This window comes from Rattus norvegicus, chromosome X (genome assembly GCF_036323735.1).
Source record: "Rattus norvegicus strain BN/NHsdMcwi chromosome X, GRCr8, whole genome shotgun sequence".
Lineage (NCBI taxonomy): Eukaryota > Metazoa > Chordata > Mammalia > Rodentia > Muridae > Rattus > Rattus norvegicus.
Genome location: NC_086039.1, coordinates 122,069,777 through 122,088,492, shown reverse-complemented (window position 1 = coordinate 122,088,492; position 18,716 = coordinate 122,069,777). Strand labels below are relative to the sequence as shown.

Here is an 18,716-nt window from a genome sequence, read left to right as displayed (position 1 = left end):
GTGTGTGTGTGTGTGTGTGTGTGTGTGTGTGTGTGTGTGTGTTTTGGAAAGTAAAATTTGAGGGCCATTCCTTTATTCCAACGCTGGGGTTTTATGTTTATGTTCTCCTCAGTTGTTTTAAGTCATGTTTGTTTACTACTCACTTGGCAAGTATACAGAATACTGTTTAGTATGAACTCATTAGAGAACTTCAGTGTATTTGTATTCCAGATAGAAAAACATCTGGAAGTTTATGTATTTTGTAAAGAGTGTCTCTGGGTAGTAATGGGAATGATCTTTATTTCTTTCTATTCTTATTTCTCTCTCTCTCTTTTTCCTTCCTCTATTTAAAAATACGCTTCCTCTTTCTGGGTTCAATTTCCCCATCAAGGAAAGAGAGTGTTATAACTTTTTGAACTTCAAGAACATAGTCTGATCCATACTACCCGCTAGCTTCCCGGTTCACTTATAGTATAAACTGTGTAGGTGGTCTCTGTACTTGAATAATGAATGGTGTATTATTTTTACATACATTATCTTAAGATGTTTAGCAACGGTTTTGTTGCCAGAAAAATGATTCTGTTTGTTCTCAAGGACGTAGAATAGAAAACCCACTGTCTACAAGCATCAAAGTTCCTCCTTTCCTCTTAGCCTTAAAAAAATGCCCTCCTCGCACATCTCTTCCTAACGTAATAATGGCTGTGAACCAAAAAGCCAGGGCGTGGCCACCGCCCGGACATCACCGCCCCTCGCTCTGCTTTCAAACACGCTGATTGGCTGAAAGGAATAAAGAGCCCCGCCCCTGGTCTTATGACTCCAGCTGAAGCAGCGAGTCCGGGCTTCTGCGGTGCCTCTGGTCGGTGGTCGCCCGTGCTTTCGCTTTCTCAGGGCTGTGAGGGTGTTCGTTGGAATTGTCGGTCCAGTCGTCACTTGTCCTGAGGGATCACGATGCGCCTCCTCTCTCCGGTTACGGGCTCGAAGCTCGTCCTGCTCTTTCTGTTCCTGGGTGAGTTTTCGGGCCCTCTCCTTTAGTATCTTTCAGCTGGGCCCGGGGGATCCGGGGAGTTTCAAAGGCCACAACCTGAAAGACTGGTCTTTGAGGAGGCGTTGAGAGACTGAACAGCTGACACAGGGCGGCGGCGGCGGCGGCCACAGCGGCGGCCCGAGGCGGTGGCGGGGGTGGGGGGGTGGTGGTGGTGGCGGGCGTTGGGGGTGGGGGGGCTCGACCTAGAGAAAGGCCTGGCCATGGGATGGCCGGTAAGGAGGGCCTTTGAGAGTAACAACGGGGCAAGTAAGGGGATGAGGAGGACGTCAAGGGATTCGGCAAGAGGAGCTAAGAGTTCAAGACCTCTGGGATAGAGAGAGCAACTTGGAAAAGTGTCGAGGAGCAGACACCGGAAAGTCTTGGTGTCCTGGATCAGGCAAGAGTTTTGAAGATGGTGGGGGAAAACAGTATAGAGTGAGAAAAGACATTTGGAACGGAAGGCACTGCACCCTTGTGAAATTGTTGGGGGGAAGAGCACAGGGGCTAGGTAGATAGAACAGGAGGGCCTACGGGGCAGAGACATCATTCAGGGAGCTTCAGAGGTAGGATTTGAGGCTGGGAGAAAAGGTGATTGAAGAGATAAGGAGTGGTCTTGGAGTTTTGTGGGTAGAGGGATTTCTATCTAAAGTGACTGGAGTTAACTTCCCGAAAAGAAAACTTATACCCAACCTCTGGAGACTAAAGGGGTGAGTGATTAACTTTGGTGGGGAGAGTATCTGAGTTGAAGGTGTTGAGGATCTTGTTTTTTGTTCGTTCCTTTGTTTTTTTTTTTCTTTCTTCCTTTTTCTCCTATAACTTTCGCTACTTCCTCCCAGCCAGACTTCGACAGAAATATCCCTAGGTGCTAAAGCCCGGGAGTTTCCAAGATGGTAATTGTGCATCTGAGGTTTAATCCATTTTCTTCACAGCCTCTTGGATTTCTCTCTCTCTCTTTTTTCTCACCACGATCAGCTTATTCGTGGTTTTAAAGTGGTAGGTAACAGCCTAAGAGTTGTGCTGTTACTAGGTGGGAAGAGTAGCCAGGGTAATAATGTCGGTTGTTTTTGATCTGCCTCAATAGACGTGAGAGTCCATAACAGCCAAAACTTGAACTTTGATCCCAGTGTGGCCTCCTGACCTGATTAACTCTGCTGGTTGTTACCTAGTGCCTCCTGCTGTTTGGGCTTTAATAAAGGAATAGAAGGAAAAGACCCAGATCTGAATGGACTGGGAATAGGTATATTGAGGGGGCTTTGAGAAGGCAAAAGAATTGCATTTGGAATTCACATGTTGTGGAATAGAATCAACTGGAACAGTGTGTTCTTACTCAGTGGGCATTTGGCAATATCTTCTCAGAGGCATTACATTTTTTCCCTTAATAGCTTTTGAGGGTTTTTTTTTTTTGAGATTGTATTTCAATTACATTTTGTCTTCTCTTACCTACTTCCGAATTTTTCCATATACTTCTCCCTGCTCGTCTTCAAATGCATGAACTCTGTCTTCATTTATTGTTATTGCATGCTTATAAATTTGTATATATCTATGTATTCTAGAGGAATTTTCGTTTGTCCCACTGTACAAGCCAGGGATCCTGCTAACCTGCTTGCAAGAACAGCAATGGCCCCTCTCAATAAAGAGTTCTCTCTCTCAACATGTCAGCAGTGCCGAATGTGAGGAGTACAGCTTGAGAGCATAATATTCAGTGAAATCATCCAGTAATTCCCAAGGAGCTTACTAGGGAGTCTTTGGAATCAAAACTTTCCCCGATGTTAAGGTCTTTCTTCTTTTCCCTCCTAGACTTTTGTTTATGTACAGTAGAATTTTCTAGAAGTTGTATACATAAATTATGCTGATATCACCACCCTTCTGATTCTAGTGTTCTGGCTATTTATTAATTTATCAACTTTCATTTCTAATATAGTAAATGTCAGGAGATATAATTCACCTAAGCCAAGACTCTGTGAAGTCTTCCATAGGCCAAACATTCTGACTCTACTACATTTGCAGGCCCTTGATCTAGCTGACCATACTGTGTAAGAAACTCCTATAACACTTCTGAAATTGGGTCACTAGCCTTGGCATGAGCACTTAATTCTAAGCCTTACCTGTGAGGCACTTACTGAAGGCTGGCTGTCCCCAAAGAGAGGCTTGTTTGCAGGAAAAACACCTTATCAGTGACAAGAAAACATCTGACAAAGGCCTATTAACCAGTAATTCCCTGCCAGTTGAATCTGCACAAGCACAACGCTGTTATTGTTCAGAGAGGGTGAGAAAAATACTTGACCTGTGTGCTGGCTTTTGTGCCATTAAAATATTTTTTTTGTTGTTGTTGTTCTTTTTTTCGGAGCTGGGGACCGAAACCAGGACCTTGCGCTTCCTAGGTAAGCGCTCTACCACTGAGCTAAATCCCCAGCCCCCATTAAAATATTTTTAATGAGCTCTTTTCTTTTGCATTTAAAAAGGCGGTGCATGCTCATTACAGAAAATAAACAGACAAGAAGACTCAGTACACAGAAGAACAGCTCAGACCTAGTGATTTGGAGTTAATTCAATCCATCCTTTTGGATGTTTTCTGAAGTTGATTCCCTCCATCCACGCATTCAGAAAGGGAAGTTACAGGAGCAGCAATGTAGGATGCAAGTTTTTTTTAACTACTTTTTTGATTTATCTATATTTTATGTATGTTTTTTCTGCCTATATGTCTGTGTCTGACACATGTCCCTGGTACCAATGGCAGTTTGAGGAGGGTCTCACATCCTCCTGGAGCAGGAGTTTACAGACACTTATGAGCTGCCATGTAGTACAGGGAGTCACCTGGCTTCTCTGGAAGAGTGATGGCTGAGCCACCTCCAGCCCCAGGATCTAGTTTTTAAGTTTACACAGCTGTTCTTTCAGTCATTTCCTGGTTTGTTGTGAGGCTGAAGAAGATTCTTTCACTTAAGAATTGTTTTTCGATTTTCTGTTTTACATTCCCATGTCAAAATGGACACCCAAGAATAGGGTTTTGAAAACTGTAGGCATAAATGTGTCCTGGTGCTTAAGTGGGTACCAGTCCTGAATGTGTACTCTCATTGGTGTTCTGGTTCATTTTGCAACTTCATAACTCTATTCCATCTCTCTCGGTAGCCTCTTAAGTATTTTAGTGGAGCAGTAGTTATGCAGGTTTTTAATCCTAGCACTGGGGAGACAGAGTCAGGCAGATCTGTGAGTTCTAGGCCAGCCTGATCTACATAGTGAGTTCCTGGATAGCCAGGGCTGTTACACTGAGAAACCTGATCTTGAAAAACAAAAACAAACAACAATCTACTTTAAGGCTGGGGCTATATCTCCATTTTAGAGAGCACTTACACAGAGTAGGTGAGGCCCTCCTAGGTTTACTCTCCAGCCAGTTCTGTAAAAATCCCTTGCTTTAAAGGAGATACAGGAGATACTCTTAAACTTTATATTTAATATTTATATTGGTGTCTTCCACAGACTTCTAAAAATTTTTTAAAATAATTTTTTATTTTTTATTTTGTATTTTTTCAATGCGAGGTTTCTCTGTATAGTCCTGGCTGTCCTGGAACTCATTGTGTAGGTAGGTCAGGCTGTGTCTGCCTCCGGAGTCCTACAAATGGCTCACAAAAATCTTTTGTTGGCTTTCATTTGAATGAATTATGAACAGTGAAAGATGACCATTTTGGGGAGAAAAGCCTGTGAGTTAGAGACATGAAAAAGGCAACAGATGAAAGTCCTTTCCTAACATCATTGCTTAATTGGGTTTCCATCATTTCCGGTGTGCTCATCGATTTTTTATAACTAGCCTAACTTCTGTTTTTTTTTTTTTCTCAGACAGGGTTTTTTAGTGAAATAGCCCTGGCTGTCCTGAAACTCACTCTGCAGACCAAGCTGGCCTCCAGCTCACAGAGATCCACATGCCTCTGCCTCTTTAGTGCCGGGACTAAACATTTGTCCCCACCATGCTCCACTTAACTTCTTAGTTTTATTTAAAGGGTTGAATGAGACTTAAAAAAAAAACCAGCTTTGCTAACCGTCTTAGAGTATAGTTCAGGTTGGGGCCACTCCCTCCCATAAATTATTAACTGCCTATTGTAGGCTAACCATCATAGCCAGACAAAAGGGGACAGCAGTGTAGACAGTGGATGGTCCACTGTCCTAGGGCCTACATTGTAGAGGGTGAAGCTATCTCCATAGGTCAGTAACATTTCAGATAACAGGGAATGAAAATGAATAGCTGAGCTAGTACATGCTGGGCTGACCTGTGTGTGTGCTTATATTATGTGGTAAAAGACTTTCTAATGTTGAATGGCATTTGGGTAGAGACCTTGGTGCTGAGAGGATGCCCACTACACCTGTAAGCATTTGGGACAGTGTGGGTGAGGAGGCTTCGGGAGGATGGGGGGTGGGAAATCATGGTCAGACTAGTATGAATTTTCAGTCAAGTACAAAAAATTACGCTAAAACAAGAGTGTTTCCCAGCTCTTAGGTGTAGTAGCCTATTTTCTGTTTTTATGGTCTTAGTCTCTGAGTGGATGAGGTGACTGGTGTTTCCTGTAGCTAGCAGTAGACCTACTATGGAGTGGCTGAAGGTCAGTAGTTTTTTGCTGGGGGTATTTATGGCTAGGCTCGGTAGGCAGGATGGTGAATGAGGTCAAACGTGATCTCTCTTTGTCTTCTCTGGTTCTTACATGATGTTTTACAAACAGCTCTGCTGTGTCTTTAATTGAGCAGTAAGAGTACAGGTCATTATAGGCTGTCTCACATGATAATTCTAGTCTCTCCTACTTGGGCTCCTTTTTGAGGGGTTAGGGGAAACACGGTCTCACTGTGTAGCCCTGGAACACCCAATGTAAACCAGGCCAACCTCAGATTTACTTAGGAGATCACCTACCTCTAGCTTTTTAGTGCAGGGGTGTAAGGCCTACACTATCACATTGGGCACTTGAAATATGCCTGGGTAGGCCTGAGGCCCAAAGTGGAGAGCTAAGAAGGACATGGTGGGAATGAATGTTCTCAAGCAACCAGCACCTCTCCTTTCTCTTTCTCTTTCAGAAAGACAAAACATTTAACACCGTTTTCCTGTTGGTTTGTTTTTCCTCTTGTAGCCTTACCACAGTTTGTTTAAATAGCAACTTGTGATTGTCATGGTTCAATTGAAATTCATCTATCTGTTGTAGAGACACTCTAAAAAATGTCTACGAGTCAGGAGTCATATTGGTTATTGCAACCGATAGGGTTCTAAATATTTAAGTATTCTGTGTATCTCTAGCCTTCTTGACCTGGAATTTATAACCCAGCATTGTCTCAGCACTGGACAGAGCTTCTGTGACCCTGCTTCAGGAAGGCGGCACTTCCTAATCACAATTTCTAAAGTGGTCAGAGATTCTTCCATTCCAGAAGTGTATTTTATGAGTACTTTGTTGGTATCCCAGTGTGCATTGCAAAAGCACTCTGGAGGCTGCCAAGTGTGGCTCAGCAGTAGGCACTTTGATTACGTCAGTAAAGTTGTCTCATTTTCTTACCTACTCTCTGACCTTAAAGAAGAATCAAGGAAGTCATTTTATGGTTTAGAACAGTATGTTTTGTTAATTTTAACTGTTGCTTTTCACACACCAACATTCATAGCTTAAAGTCTTATTCGCTGTTGTAGCAGACCTAACAAAAAGAAAAATGTAAACAAGGGAGCCACAGATAAACATGAGAACAGCTGACCGGTTCTAAACCCATGGGAAAACCATCGCTTAACAGAGGAGAAAACAGAGAAGAAATTGTGGGCCTTTTGTCCTGTTGTGGTTTTTCAGTGGTCTCATTCTGTAGCCCATGCTCACCTGCAACTCATACTGTGTAGCCTGGGTTAGCCTGGAATTCATGGCAGTCCTCCTGCCTCAACCCCCTGAGTTCTGAGATTATAGGTTATGCCCTGTTTGTAAAGAGAGTGTGTGTGTGTACAAGTATGAGTACATATGTCCATATTGCACATGTGGAAAGTACAGGACAACTTGTAGGAGTCAGTTTTTCTATCCTGTGGGTTTGAGAATTGAACTTGCTTCCTGGCTTCTAAGTTGTCAAGTTGGTACAAGCACCTTTACTTCTGAGCCATCTCTTTGGCCCCTTTTTAAGAAAAATATTTATTTTCTATGTATGCATGCTTTGCTTGTATGCATGTCTGTGTTCTATGTTCATCTCCTAGTGCCCCTCAGAGACAAGAAGAGGGAGTTGGTTGCCCTGGAGCTGGAGTTATGGATGGTTGTGAGCGCCATAAGTGTGCTGGGAACGGAACCCAGGTCCTCTGCAAGAACAGCAAATGCTTTTTAACATTGAACCATCTCTCCAGCTCTGTATGCCTTCCTCCCCACCAAAGCCCGCTTTTTGGCCAACCTCATGGTAAATGGGTAAAGTTTAGGATAGGAGTTCATGGGATGAAGGTAAAGGTACATTGAGAATTTCTTTTAGTCCTGCGTTTACCGAGAGGAAGGCTTGGAAACAGGATCTTTAACGTGATGAAATGTTTATACTCCATCGAGAAACCCATTAGACCAATCCTGCAATTCTTGGTAAGAGTGACTGGCCCAGAGTCCCACAGCTAGTAAGCTTGGCTTACTGAGTGGAATTGTAGCTTTTCAGCCCCACAGATGGGTGAAGGGTTCTTTGTCATTTCGTCATTTCATTATATTGTTTCTGACGTCACTGTTGTTTTAGTCTGGTTCTTTTGCACTGTATTTCTATGAGTGCTTTGCCTGCTTGTATGTTTACCATGTTTATGCCTGGTACTTGAGGATACCATGGGAGGGTTTTGGGTCTGGTGGGACTAGAATTAGAGACTATCATGAGCATCCATGTGGGTTCTGGGAATCCAGCCTGGGTCCTCTGGAATCATCAAGCCATTTCCCCATCCCCTGTTGTATGGATTTGATTTCTCTTCTGTCTCTAGTTTTTGTTTGTTTGTTTTTTTCCCAAAATAGAGTTTTTCTGTGTAACAGCCTTGGTTGACTGTAACTTGCTGTGTAGAGCAGACTGGCCTCAAACTCCGAGATTTGCCCAGGTCTGCTGATCAAAGGCATGTGCTGGCACAGTGCTTTGTTTTAGTCTGTGTACCGTTCAGGCACATCTTGGGCCAAACAGACCTGTGAAAACCCAGCCACTTTTTTCTTTGCAATGCTTTGTGTTTGGATAGCCAAGTTCTGAAAAGCTATACATGGCCGTTTCGGAGCAGCCCTGAGAGAGAGCAGCATTGCACTTAAGAATGTCGCTTTTTGAGACATGATCTTTGTTCTTTTCTTTTGAGAATAAAGTCTCAGCTCCATAATCACACATTCTAGGAGATATTCAGCTCTGCCTTTGAAAGGCTGCACAGCCTTTAAAATCCACATACAGCCTTTAAAATCGTTTGGCTATTTTACACATCAAGCATAGCGGTGAAGTGTGGAAATCACTTGCTAGTGATACTCTACTCAAGTATTACATTTCAAAATTAATCTCTCCCTTTATGGGAAAAAGCATTATTCATGGCTTGAAATCTGAGTCACAGTTTATGGAAAATTGACATGAACCTTGTGGCAATATCCAGAACACTGATAATTTCATGATTTGAAGTTCAAAAGAACTGGCCTCCTGTCATAAGACTGAGCCATATATCAGGTCCACAATGCAGGGTATTTTTACTTGGATGTAATTGATCAGTATTTATTGAAAACCTAACATGTATTCAGCATTACTAGAGATAGAGGAACAGTAATGGACCCGTTTTCCAGTGTGACAGACAAGATAAGTGACATTCATATAAAAGATACACTCTTAGGGACTGTGACTTAGATAAAATCTTATGATTAAAGGAGCATATTGGAAGTCTAATGAGTGACGGGAATATTTGTAAAGGGAATCTTTATCCACATATATCACCCATTCGCAGACTTGGTACTTTATTAATAAAAAATTGCTTACTATAGCAATTATAGCAACTATAGCATAGTTTCCACAGCATACTAGTTTGCTGTGAAGTAGCAGTTGAGAAATGCTGTATTTTGGAGCCTTTGCCATTAGGAGAGACAGGATTAAATGACAAAATAAGTTGGGTTTGCATTGCCCCGAGAGCTCATGATGTTGAATACTTTTAAATGCATTTATTGGCCAGTTGTTGTTCTTCATTTGAAAATTATCTGTCATTTGTCCCTATAATAAAAAATCTTGAAAGAGCATTAAAAATATCAGTAATTCAAGATAGTGTAAAGTCCACTGAGATGTGCAAATATGTTTTATGGACTGTTCTGTAAGGGCTTTTATATTCAAGGGAACTTTGTGGAGAAATGTCTGCTAAAAACTGGATAGCATGTAAGTATTTTTTTTTTTTTAGTTTTTGAAACTGGTTGGTTGTAGAGGGCTTATTATCTAGCCTAGACTGGCCTTGAACTCATGATCTTCCTGCCTCAGCTTCCTGGGTGCTAAGGTTTCAGGTATGCATAACCATGCCCAGCTTCAGTTTCAGTTACAAGCATGAGAAATAAAACCTGATGGATTTTAAGCAAAAAGAGAATTTATTGAAAACATAGTAGGATAGGGTTTGGTAGCACAGACCTGTAATTTCAGGCAGAAGAATGGAGTTTTCAGCCTGGAAAATAGTGAGTTCAAGGTATTCTGGGATATATAGCAAGACTGTCCAACTGGGCAGGGTGATTCCTAGGGACTGGGAGGCAGAAACAAGTGATCTCTGAGTTCAAGGACAGCTTAGTCTATGTAGTGAGACACCACTGTCTCAAAAAGAAAGGGGAAAAAAGGAAGAAAAAATATTGTCTTGAAACAGACAGACAAACTAGAAAATCAAACAGCTTTCCCCCCCAGGTACCAACAACAACAACATCTGAAAACTATAGTGGGGCATATTATATAGTCTTTGAAACCATAATTCAGCTGTTAGGTAAATATTCAATATATAGGTTTACAAACATGAAAGAATGTTTACAGCAACGTTTGTGATGGGATAGACTGGGACCTTTCTTTTTTTTTTTTTTTTTCGGAGCTGGGGACTGAACCCAGGGCCTTGTGCTTCCTAGGTAAGCGCTCTACCACTGAGCTAAATCCCCAGCCCCGACTGGGACCTTTCTAACTGTCCATCAAAAATACCACAGATAAATAGCAAAGGTTCACCCCATAATCATAAGCAGTAGAATAGAATGAATAAATTGCAACGACACACCACAGTGAATTTCACAGGTGATAATGTTGAGTAAAAGAAGACAGACCCGAAGGAGAGCACAGTCCATTTTTCTGTTTATATCAAGCTAAAGAAGAGGCAGTATTCATCAGTTACAAGTTAGGATGGCATTTTACTTTAGAAAAGAATATTAACTGAATGGAGAAGCTATAGGAACTTTGAGTGTATAGTCAGCCTTTTTTGTCTTCTATAGGTTCCATATCTACAAATTAAATCAGGTACAGATCAAAGGATGAGGGCGAAAAAGAGCATACTTAATATTATGGACTTTTTTAACATCAAATTTATGCTGTATTGTATAAGTGATCCAGGGAGGTTGTAGAAGGATGCAGATGGTTTATGTGCAAATACTGTGTACAGCATTTTATGTAAGGGATTAGAGCATCTGTGAACTTCAGTATCCTCTGGGTGTCCTGAAAGCTGTTCCTGTAGACACTACTTGGAATGTTCTGCTTCTTGAAGGACAGTTCACACCTGCCCATATTAAAAAAAAAAGCTCTGAGCTGTGTATACCTTTTCCTTACATGTTATGCTGTATATATTACATCTCTATAACATATTTTACTTTAAAGTGAGCAAGGGCTGGGCATGTAGTTGTGCGGTAGCACACTTGCTCCCCAGTTCAATCTCTTGTACTCAAATCACAAAATAATGTATAAAAAAGGTGCGTAGTATATCATGTTACTTAGAAGGAGGAAGAACTCTGGTCATGTATACCAAAACCTAATACCCTAGGTCATGCTACTGGATGCTATGACCAAGTACAAAAAGTTAAGCTTCTACCATTGGCTAGCATACCTTTTTCTTTTTCTGGTACTTGAACCTGCTAAGCTATTTCCTTGCCCATAGGATGCTTTTTCTATAGCTGGTTCCATCCTCAGCTCTTACTTTTAAGTCTGGGTGGAGTTGTTAGGGCCAGTTTAGCTGTAAGGAAGGTTGGGAAAGCAAGTGTCCAGCAATTCTAGTTTCCATAGCAGCCAATGATGCCATGGAACCAGTAGTTACAATCATGTCGAAGGGTACAGTTATTTTACCTTTTCAGCCCCAAAGTAGTAAGTCCTTGAGGTGAAGATTTAAGCCAACAGAAGGAAGTGGGTCTCAAGTGCTAGAGAAAATAGAAGTGAAACTGAGTGAACTATAGCCTTTGGGCCCAGTGGAAACCAGTTCAACCAGATTAAAGGGTGTGTTCTGGGAAAATGGTCTGAATGATGGTGAAGAAATAGGGTGGGACAAGATTAAGGGTTACTTTGAAAGTCAGACAGGAATTTAAACTTAATTTGGGAGTCTGGGAACCAGTTAAAAAGTTTAAACCTGTGTGTTGGAGAAAGAAGTGGTATCTGGCAGTGCTTTCTAGGGACAGCTCAGAGGGGTCTATAGTAGTGTAAGGATGGGGTGGTAGATCGGGAATGGACGTGTAGGGAGGAAGAAAATGCCTTTGCCTTTGTATTTGATAGTATGGGATCAAGGGAGTTCATTTGGAGGAAGAAGTAAAAATGAATCTGGAGTTTGGAATTAGTTTGAGCTGATAAACCTATGAGTGAAAGCAGTTCTGATGCAGGTAGACTTGAAGAAGGATGGATAGGTGTGTCTGGGTCCTCAGGGCATCCCTCTGTTCTCAGTCTTGTTCCAGGACTTAGATTAGGTATCTTGAATTTGATCCAAAGTAATAAATGTGAACTACAACACGAATTCTCTTCTTAAATACTTTACTTTCTTACCATGACAAATTGGTTCTGTTACTATCTTCCACAATTTTCTTCTTAAATTTTTCCTGTTCCTTTTCTTCTTTCTTCTCTTTTTTTCTTTTAAGACAGGGTTTTGCCTGTAGCTTTGGCTGTCCTGTAACTTGCTCTGTAGACCAAGCTGGCCTCAAGCTCATAGAGATCCACCTGACTTGAGATACCTTCTTTTGAGATGAGCTTAGGGTAGCTTTTTACCTACCTTATCGTCTTTTTAAATATTTATTTTAATTTTATGTGCATGGGTATTTTGCCTGCATGTATATCTGTGACCACATGTGTTTCCAGTGCCAGCCTAGATCAGAAGAGGAGATGAGATCTCCTAGAACTGGAGGTAATGTTGGTTGTGAGCCACTATGTGGTGCTGGGAATCAATCTCAGGTCCTCTGGACTAGCATCTAGTACTCTTTTTTTTTTTCTTTTCTTTTTTTCGGAGCTGGGGACCGAACCCAGGGCCTTGCGCTTGCTAGGCAAGCGCTCTACCACTGGGCTAAATCCCCAACCCCGCATCTAGTACTCTTAACCACTGAGTTGTCTCTCCAGCCCAGCTTGCATCCCCCCTCTTTTTCTTTCATTCAAGTATTTTAGATTTATTTTTTAAGTGCATCAGTATTTTGCATGAATGTATGTTTGTGCACCATGTGGGTGCCTAGTACACATAGAAGCCAAAAGAGGATATGAGATTCCCTGGAAATAGAGTTTTAGACAATTGTGAGCTGCCATGTGGTTACTGGGAATCAAACCTCCATCCTTTGCAGAAACAAGTGCTCTTACCCACTCAGCCATCTCTGCCGCCCCATGCCTAAGCTTTCCGAATCCCATGCCTCAGTATTCTGGATGCTGGGGTTGTAATAAACCATTATGGCTGGCTTCTCAGTTACTTTCATAATAGTTTTGAGTGGTTTGCATAGAAGAAGAGTATCCTTTATTTTTAAAATGATTTTAAATAACACATAAAACATAAAATTATATACAATAAATGAGGTATAATTTTTTGGATGCATATGAATATTGTCTAATTTTAAAGAATCAAACTAAACATTGATCCCTGGTGTTGCTCGTTTCTTTTTGTGAAAGCTTTGAAAATCCTTTCTTTTTGAAGTGTGCAGTACACTGCTGCTGTCCTGTGCAATGTGTTGCTGTTGAAACATATCAGGGATGCTTACTCCTAAATGTCCTATCTGTAACTTAATCTCTCTTGATTGGCATTTCTCCATCCCTTGTCATCTACTCTGCCCAGCTTCTTGTAGCCACGATTCAACTTTCAATTTCTAAAGACTACAGCAAAAGAGAGATGTATATTCAATCCTGTATGAATATAGATACAAAACTCTTAAAACCATAAGAAATTGAATGCAATAACATATTAAAAAGATAATTTATCATGACTAAGTAGTCTTTATACCAGGGATACAAGCTGGGGACTTTCTGCCAAGCTTTGAGATCCAGCACAGGTGCAGCAAAACTCCAGCCCATTAGGAATCGTAAGTTTCAGTCCTCAGCAGCACTCTCCAGTAGACTTGGATCTGCTTGACAGCTCCATTTCATGTCCACGAAGAAAAGAACGGTGACAAAAACCTATGTGCATCATACAAGGTCTTTCCGAAATGCATCTTTGCCAATACTTAGTCACTGTCTGCCACTCCAAGCTTCAGCATTGTGTTGGGGCTTGCTAAGGCAGCTAGGTCTCCGGAGCATGAAAGGTAGCCTTTTGTGTACAGCTTGGAAGCTGTTGCTGAGGCATGCTGCTTGGTATTCCTCTTAGGAGTTTTCTCTTTAGTCTGATAGCGTGTCCTTGCCTGTACATGATACTGCCTTGCTTGGATAGCATTAAAGGGTGCGCAGCAATCTTAACAGGAAGCGGCTTCCCCTTGGGTGATGTATCAGACAGGCAGGACAATTCTCAGAAGGCTGCTCGTTATTTATGTTGTAGGTGTAGTTGCTGGCCTATTTCCCCCTTCTCCTTAAAATAGGAAGCTTTAGGGGCTCGAGTTTAATAGGCAATGTTTCAGCAACCTTTAAGGAACAGAAGATTAAGAGTTGATTAGATGAAAAGTGCCAAAGCATTTCTGCATGAAAATTTCTCCATTTACAGAAGGCATAGGTTGAGATTTGAGGAAGTGATTGTGGGTCCATGAGAAAGGTTCAAACTTTTCACTCAGTTAAATTTTAATGAGAAAGTTATGAAGATTGACTTTTCTTATGGATCTAGGCTGTAACAGCCCTTTGAGATGTTGCTTCTCTGGTATTGTGATACATGTGTTTCGAAAAGCTAAACCTGATCACATCAGAATAAAATGATTTGGCAAGATCTCTATGTGTCCTAGGTCATACACTTGGCAACAGAATTTTGCGTAAGAATGTAAGCCATGTGATTTATCGTCATTGCAGAGGAAGTTTCACTGACTGGGTTGAGAGAAGCAGGAGTTTAATGCACCTTCCAAACTTGCCCCACCTTAGTTACTTCAAAAACTAAAGAAAGCACTGGATGCAGCGCAGTGGAGTCCTTGCCAGATGTATGGGGCCCTGCCTTTGGTTCACAGCACTGCAAAACCACATAAGAGCAGCAAGAAGACAACTGTAATGTCTAAAACAGAACTAACAAGGCACGAATGAATGTCGGGACCAGATGTCACTAGTTTCTGCCATTCCCTAAGCATCAAGGATCTACTCACCAATTTTCAGAAGAGAAAATTCTACGTGTATTACTAGTAGCCTGTTAAAAACTACAAAGAAATAGCACCAAGATAACCATCTACTTAAACATACATGTTTTATTTTAGAGCTGGTTGAACTTCAGCCATGGCTAGGATTTATTTTATCTTATATTGTACTTTTGTTTTTTAATTTAGGAGCAGTTCGGTCCGATGCATTGAAACTTAATTTGACAGATTCAAAGGGTACTTGCCTTTATGCAGAATGGGAGATGAATTTCACAATAACATATGAAGCTCTAAAAGTCAATGTAAGTAAACATATTTGCCTTTTTAAAGGTTTGTTTGGTTTTTATGTTTATGGTGTTTTGCCTGAATTGGGGTCTGTGCACCATATGCATACACTGCCCTGAGAGGTCAGTAGAGGAGATTCAGTCCTGTGGAACTGGAAGTACAGTTGACAGTGAGCTGCTATGTTGGTGCTGGCAATCCTCTGGAAGAGCAGCTGATGCTGTTAACCAGGGAGCAGTTTTTCTAGTCCACTTGAGTAAGCAGGTTTTTTGGTATGTGGTGATGGTACTGGGGTTTGAACCCAGGGTCTAGTAGGTGCTAGGTAAGCACTGTACTACTTCCAGTCCCATATTTGTCTTGAGTTTCCTATCAGGGATTTATTTACATTTAGCCTTTTTTGGTCTGTGTCCCACCATCCCAGATAGGGTCTCTGTGTGGCCCTGGCTGTCCTGAAACTCAGATCCACATGCCTCTGCCTCCTAAGTGCTGAGATTAAAGGTGTGTGCTACCATGGCTAGCTTGACATTTAGACTTTTTTTTCACTTTAATTTTTTACCTTTTTAAACAAAGATTTATTATGTATTCAGTGTTCTGCCTGCATGTATGCCTGCAGTCCAGAAGAGGGCATCAGATCTCATTACAGATGTGAGCCACCATGTGGTTGCTGGGAATTGAACTCAGGACCTCTGGAAGAGCAGTCAGTGCTCTTAACCTCTGAGCCATCTCTCCAGCCCCTACTTTTTTACCTTTTATACTGCATACAAATAAGATCTTATGTTAATTGGCCTAACACTTACTATAAAAGGATTAGACTCTTACAAGTATTTTGTTTAAGATTGGAGGGGATACTTTGAATTCATTGATTCTTTGGAGTTTTCCTTGGAGATGGTAATATGCAAATGAGGAAAGACTTCATCATATTTTAGTTACAACTACTTTTGTAATAATAGAATATACTATAAAAAATTGTTTTAAAGTTTTTTATGTGTATATAGGTTGTGTGGGTGTAATTTTTTTTTCTGTGTGCTTGTGCACCATTTGTGTGCCTGGTGTCAGAGGAGGGCAGAAAAGGGTATAGCGTCCCCTGGAACTAGAGTTACCATTGTGAGTCTACAATGTGGGTTCTATAAATGCAACTCAGGTCCTCCAGATGGGTAACCAGTGCTCTTAACCAATGCCATCTGTCAAGCTCCCAACTTCTAAGAAGTAGTTGGCTGTATCTACCTTTTTGTTGGTCTTTTTGGTCTTTTTACCTTATTTTCCTTTTGTTAAAGCCCTATTTATAACATGACTTTAAAAAAAAAAAGTCTACAAGCTGAGAACTTGCTCATTGGTAGAACTCTTGTCCATTGTGCATGAGACCCTGGATTCTCTCCCCAGCTCTGCTGAAATGAACAAACAGCTAAAGAGTCCAGGCAAGTTTTCTTGCCCAGAGAACTGGTCTGCAGCTAAGGAATCTGAGATTGGCTCTCATAGCACACCAAGCAAAGAGCCTCTTGGCTAAGGGGAAAGTGTGATTTAGCTAAAAGTGGTACACCTAACTCAGTTCTCCAGGGGTGGGCTTACTGATGTCTGTTTTGTTCTTACCCACTCCTAAACTTTCTTTATCTTTTAGGAAACTGTAACCATTACAGTGCCTGACAAGGTGACATACAATGGAAGCAGTTGTGGCGATGATAAGAATGGTGCCAAAATAATGATACAATATGGATCCACTCTCTCTTGGGCTGTGAATTTCACCAAGGAAGCATCTCAGTATTTTATTAACAACATCACGCTTTCTTACAACACTAATGATACCAAAACATTTCCTGGTGCTGTACCTAAAGGTAACCTTAATTGGATTTGTTTCATATTCTCTTGCTTTCATTAGTAACAAAAAGTGTCAACTAAAATAATGATTATTATGCCTATCTGCCATCCTAATAAGAGTGAAAAATCAAGTCCTCATTTTCATTTCAGCCTGAATCCATGCATAGACTAGTGTTGGACACAAAGTGATATTGAGTGTCTTGTCTGGACTCTTTTACTCTATACCATAAAGTACTCTGATTGTCACACACAGTATTTTACTGAGTATACAGTTTATAGCAACCCTGGGAAGTAAATAAAGGGAATGAGGCTTGGTGACTTCCCCAAAGGCTCACTCTAAATTTAGTGAGTGAGTGAAGAGCTAGTGTTTGAAATAAGTTCCCAGAGATGGCGACTTCCAACACTTAACTGTTGTTATCTATTCGGTAGTGGGTCCTCAACAAATGTTGAGTGAGAAAACTCTTTACTAATTGAAAGTGTACATGTTCAGTAATGTAGAAGAAATACCTCACCTTCAAATGCTTTTACTATTAAGATGAACCTTTACTTGCAAAGTAAATGATAAAGTAACTAAACGTTTGCTATTTTGAGACATCAAAGAACAACTTCAACAACAACTTAGATGATTAGGCCAGTCTTGTCATTCTTCAACAATTATGCATTTGAATATTCTGAAAGTGTGTATGGTAGGGAATTTAAGGGTTTTTTTGTCAGGCTGACCCGAATGTGTACTCCCCATCAGCGCCATTGAGGATCGAGATCCTTGGTGTTTATACACCGTCATGCTCAGTTCGTGATGCTGATTTTATTAGGGATGTGATTCTCTCCCTTTTCAACCGCATCAGTGATGTTAGATTAGCAGGGTGTCTGGAGTACTTAGCTCTCTTACACATAACGTGCCATTCTGATTGCAGAAGCACTGACAGGTGCCAAGATCTGGGGTTATTACCACCTTTGGACTTGTGGATGGAAAAATCATACTTTAAAGCCATGGATCTCTTGAGTTCAAGACCATTCTGGTCTACTCAAAAATCAAACTCAAATTTTAATTCTACTAATCTCTTATTTTGACAGGAGAACCGAGGCAAGAGGTTATTGGCTATTTTTAGATATTTATCTTTGGCTAGGGCATGGTTGTATTATCTTTAGCTACTAGAAGATTTGTCCTTGACTTTCAAGTTTAGAAATCACTGAGGGAGACAAAGCTTAATTGTGTTCCCAAGTGATATGAAGAACATTTAGCCCACTCTGAATTTTCTTTGTTCGTATTTTCTGTTTAAGTGGGTAGACAGCTTATAAATCCTTTGCGACCCTGTGAGGAAAGTGCTAGATCCTCCCTCTCAACAACAACAACAAAAGGCACACAGTAAATTCAGAATGTAAGATGCATTCTGTACTTGCACCTGTGGGTCTCTGAGTGGTCTCACAGGGGTCCTGATGAGGAGCAGAGAGAGACGAGGGATTGGGAACAGTGAGGAATCAGTTTATGATAGAGGGGTAGAAGTGCTTGATCCTGAGCAGCTGGCTAATGGTGGGCTATAAGTGGAAGGATTAGAGCAGGATGCTTCCACCAGGGGGCGACAGAGGACGCACAGCAGTCATTGGACAGTTGCCTGATTAAAATCCAGGCTGTCTGTGTAGCAGGAGGCAAAAAGCCAGTTGGCTCAGTGCAGTGGACCTCATTATAGGGGCCTGGGAAGCCAAGAAAGGGCTTTTAGCATGATGAAGGTAGGCACTAGGGAAACTGTGGTAGGCTTTTCTAAGCCAGAAAATGATATAAGCAAAGCAGAGAGAATGGTTTCCAGAGAATATACTGCTGGATTAATTTGGAAGTGAGGAGACTACAAGCAGAGAAGCCAGCTTCAAAGTCTGTTATAATAATCAGGAGATGATGTAACTCATCCCTCAACCACATGGGCAGCTGTTAAAAGAAGATGGCTTTGGTCAGACAAGTTAGATAAAATCACTAACATGCTAACCCCCTTCCTCTTCTTTATTTTAAACAAGTG

At 41.2% G+C, this 18,716-nt stretch overlaps 1 protein-coding gene across 3 annotated transcripts in view; it reads left to right on the top strand.

The window, feature by feature from the left end:
* The first annotated feature begins 747 nt into the window (after positions 1-747).
* The window catches only part of Lamp2 (lysosomal-associated membrane protein 2), a 49,012-nt gene continuing 31,043 nt past the window's right edge, over positions 748-18,716 (top strand). Inside the window, exons 1-3 of one of the 3 annotated variants that reach the window (XM_006257486.5) lie at positions 748-985; positions 14,803-14,915; positions 16,511-16,724. In XM_006257486.5, coding sequence (XP_006257548.1) covers positions 928-985; positions 14,803-14,915; positions 16,511-16,724 — 385 coding nt within the window. In that variant the 5' untranslated portion in view covers positions 748-927. The remainder of the gene's footprint in view (positions 986-14,802; positions 14,916-16,510; positions 16,725-18,716) is intronic. The other 2 variants (XM_039099490.2, NM_017068.3) reach the window with 2 other exon arrangements.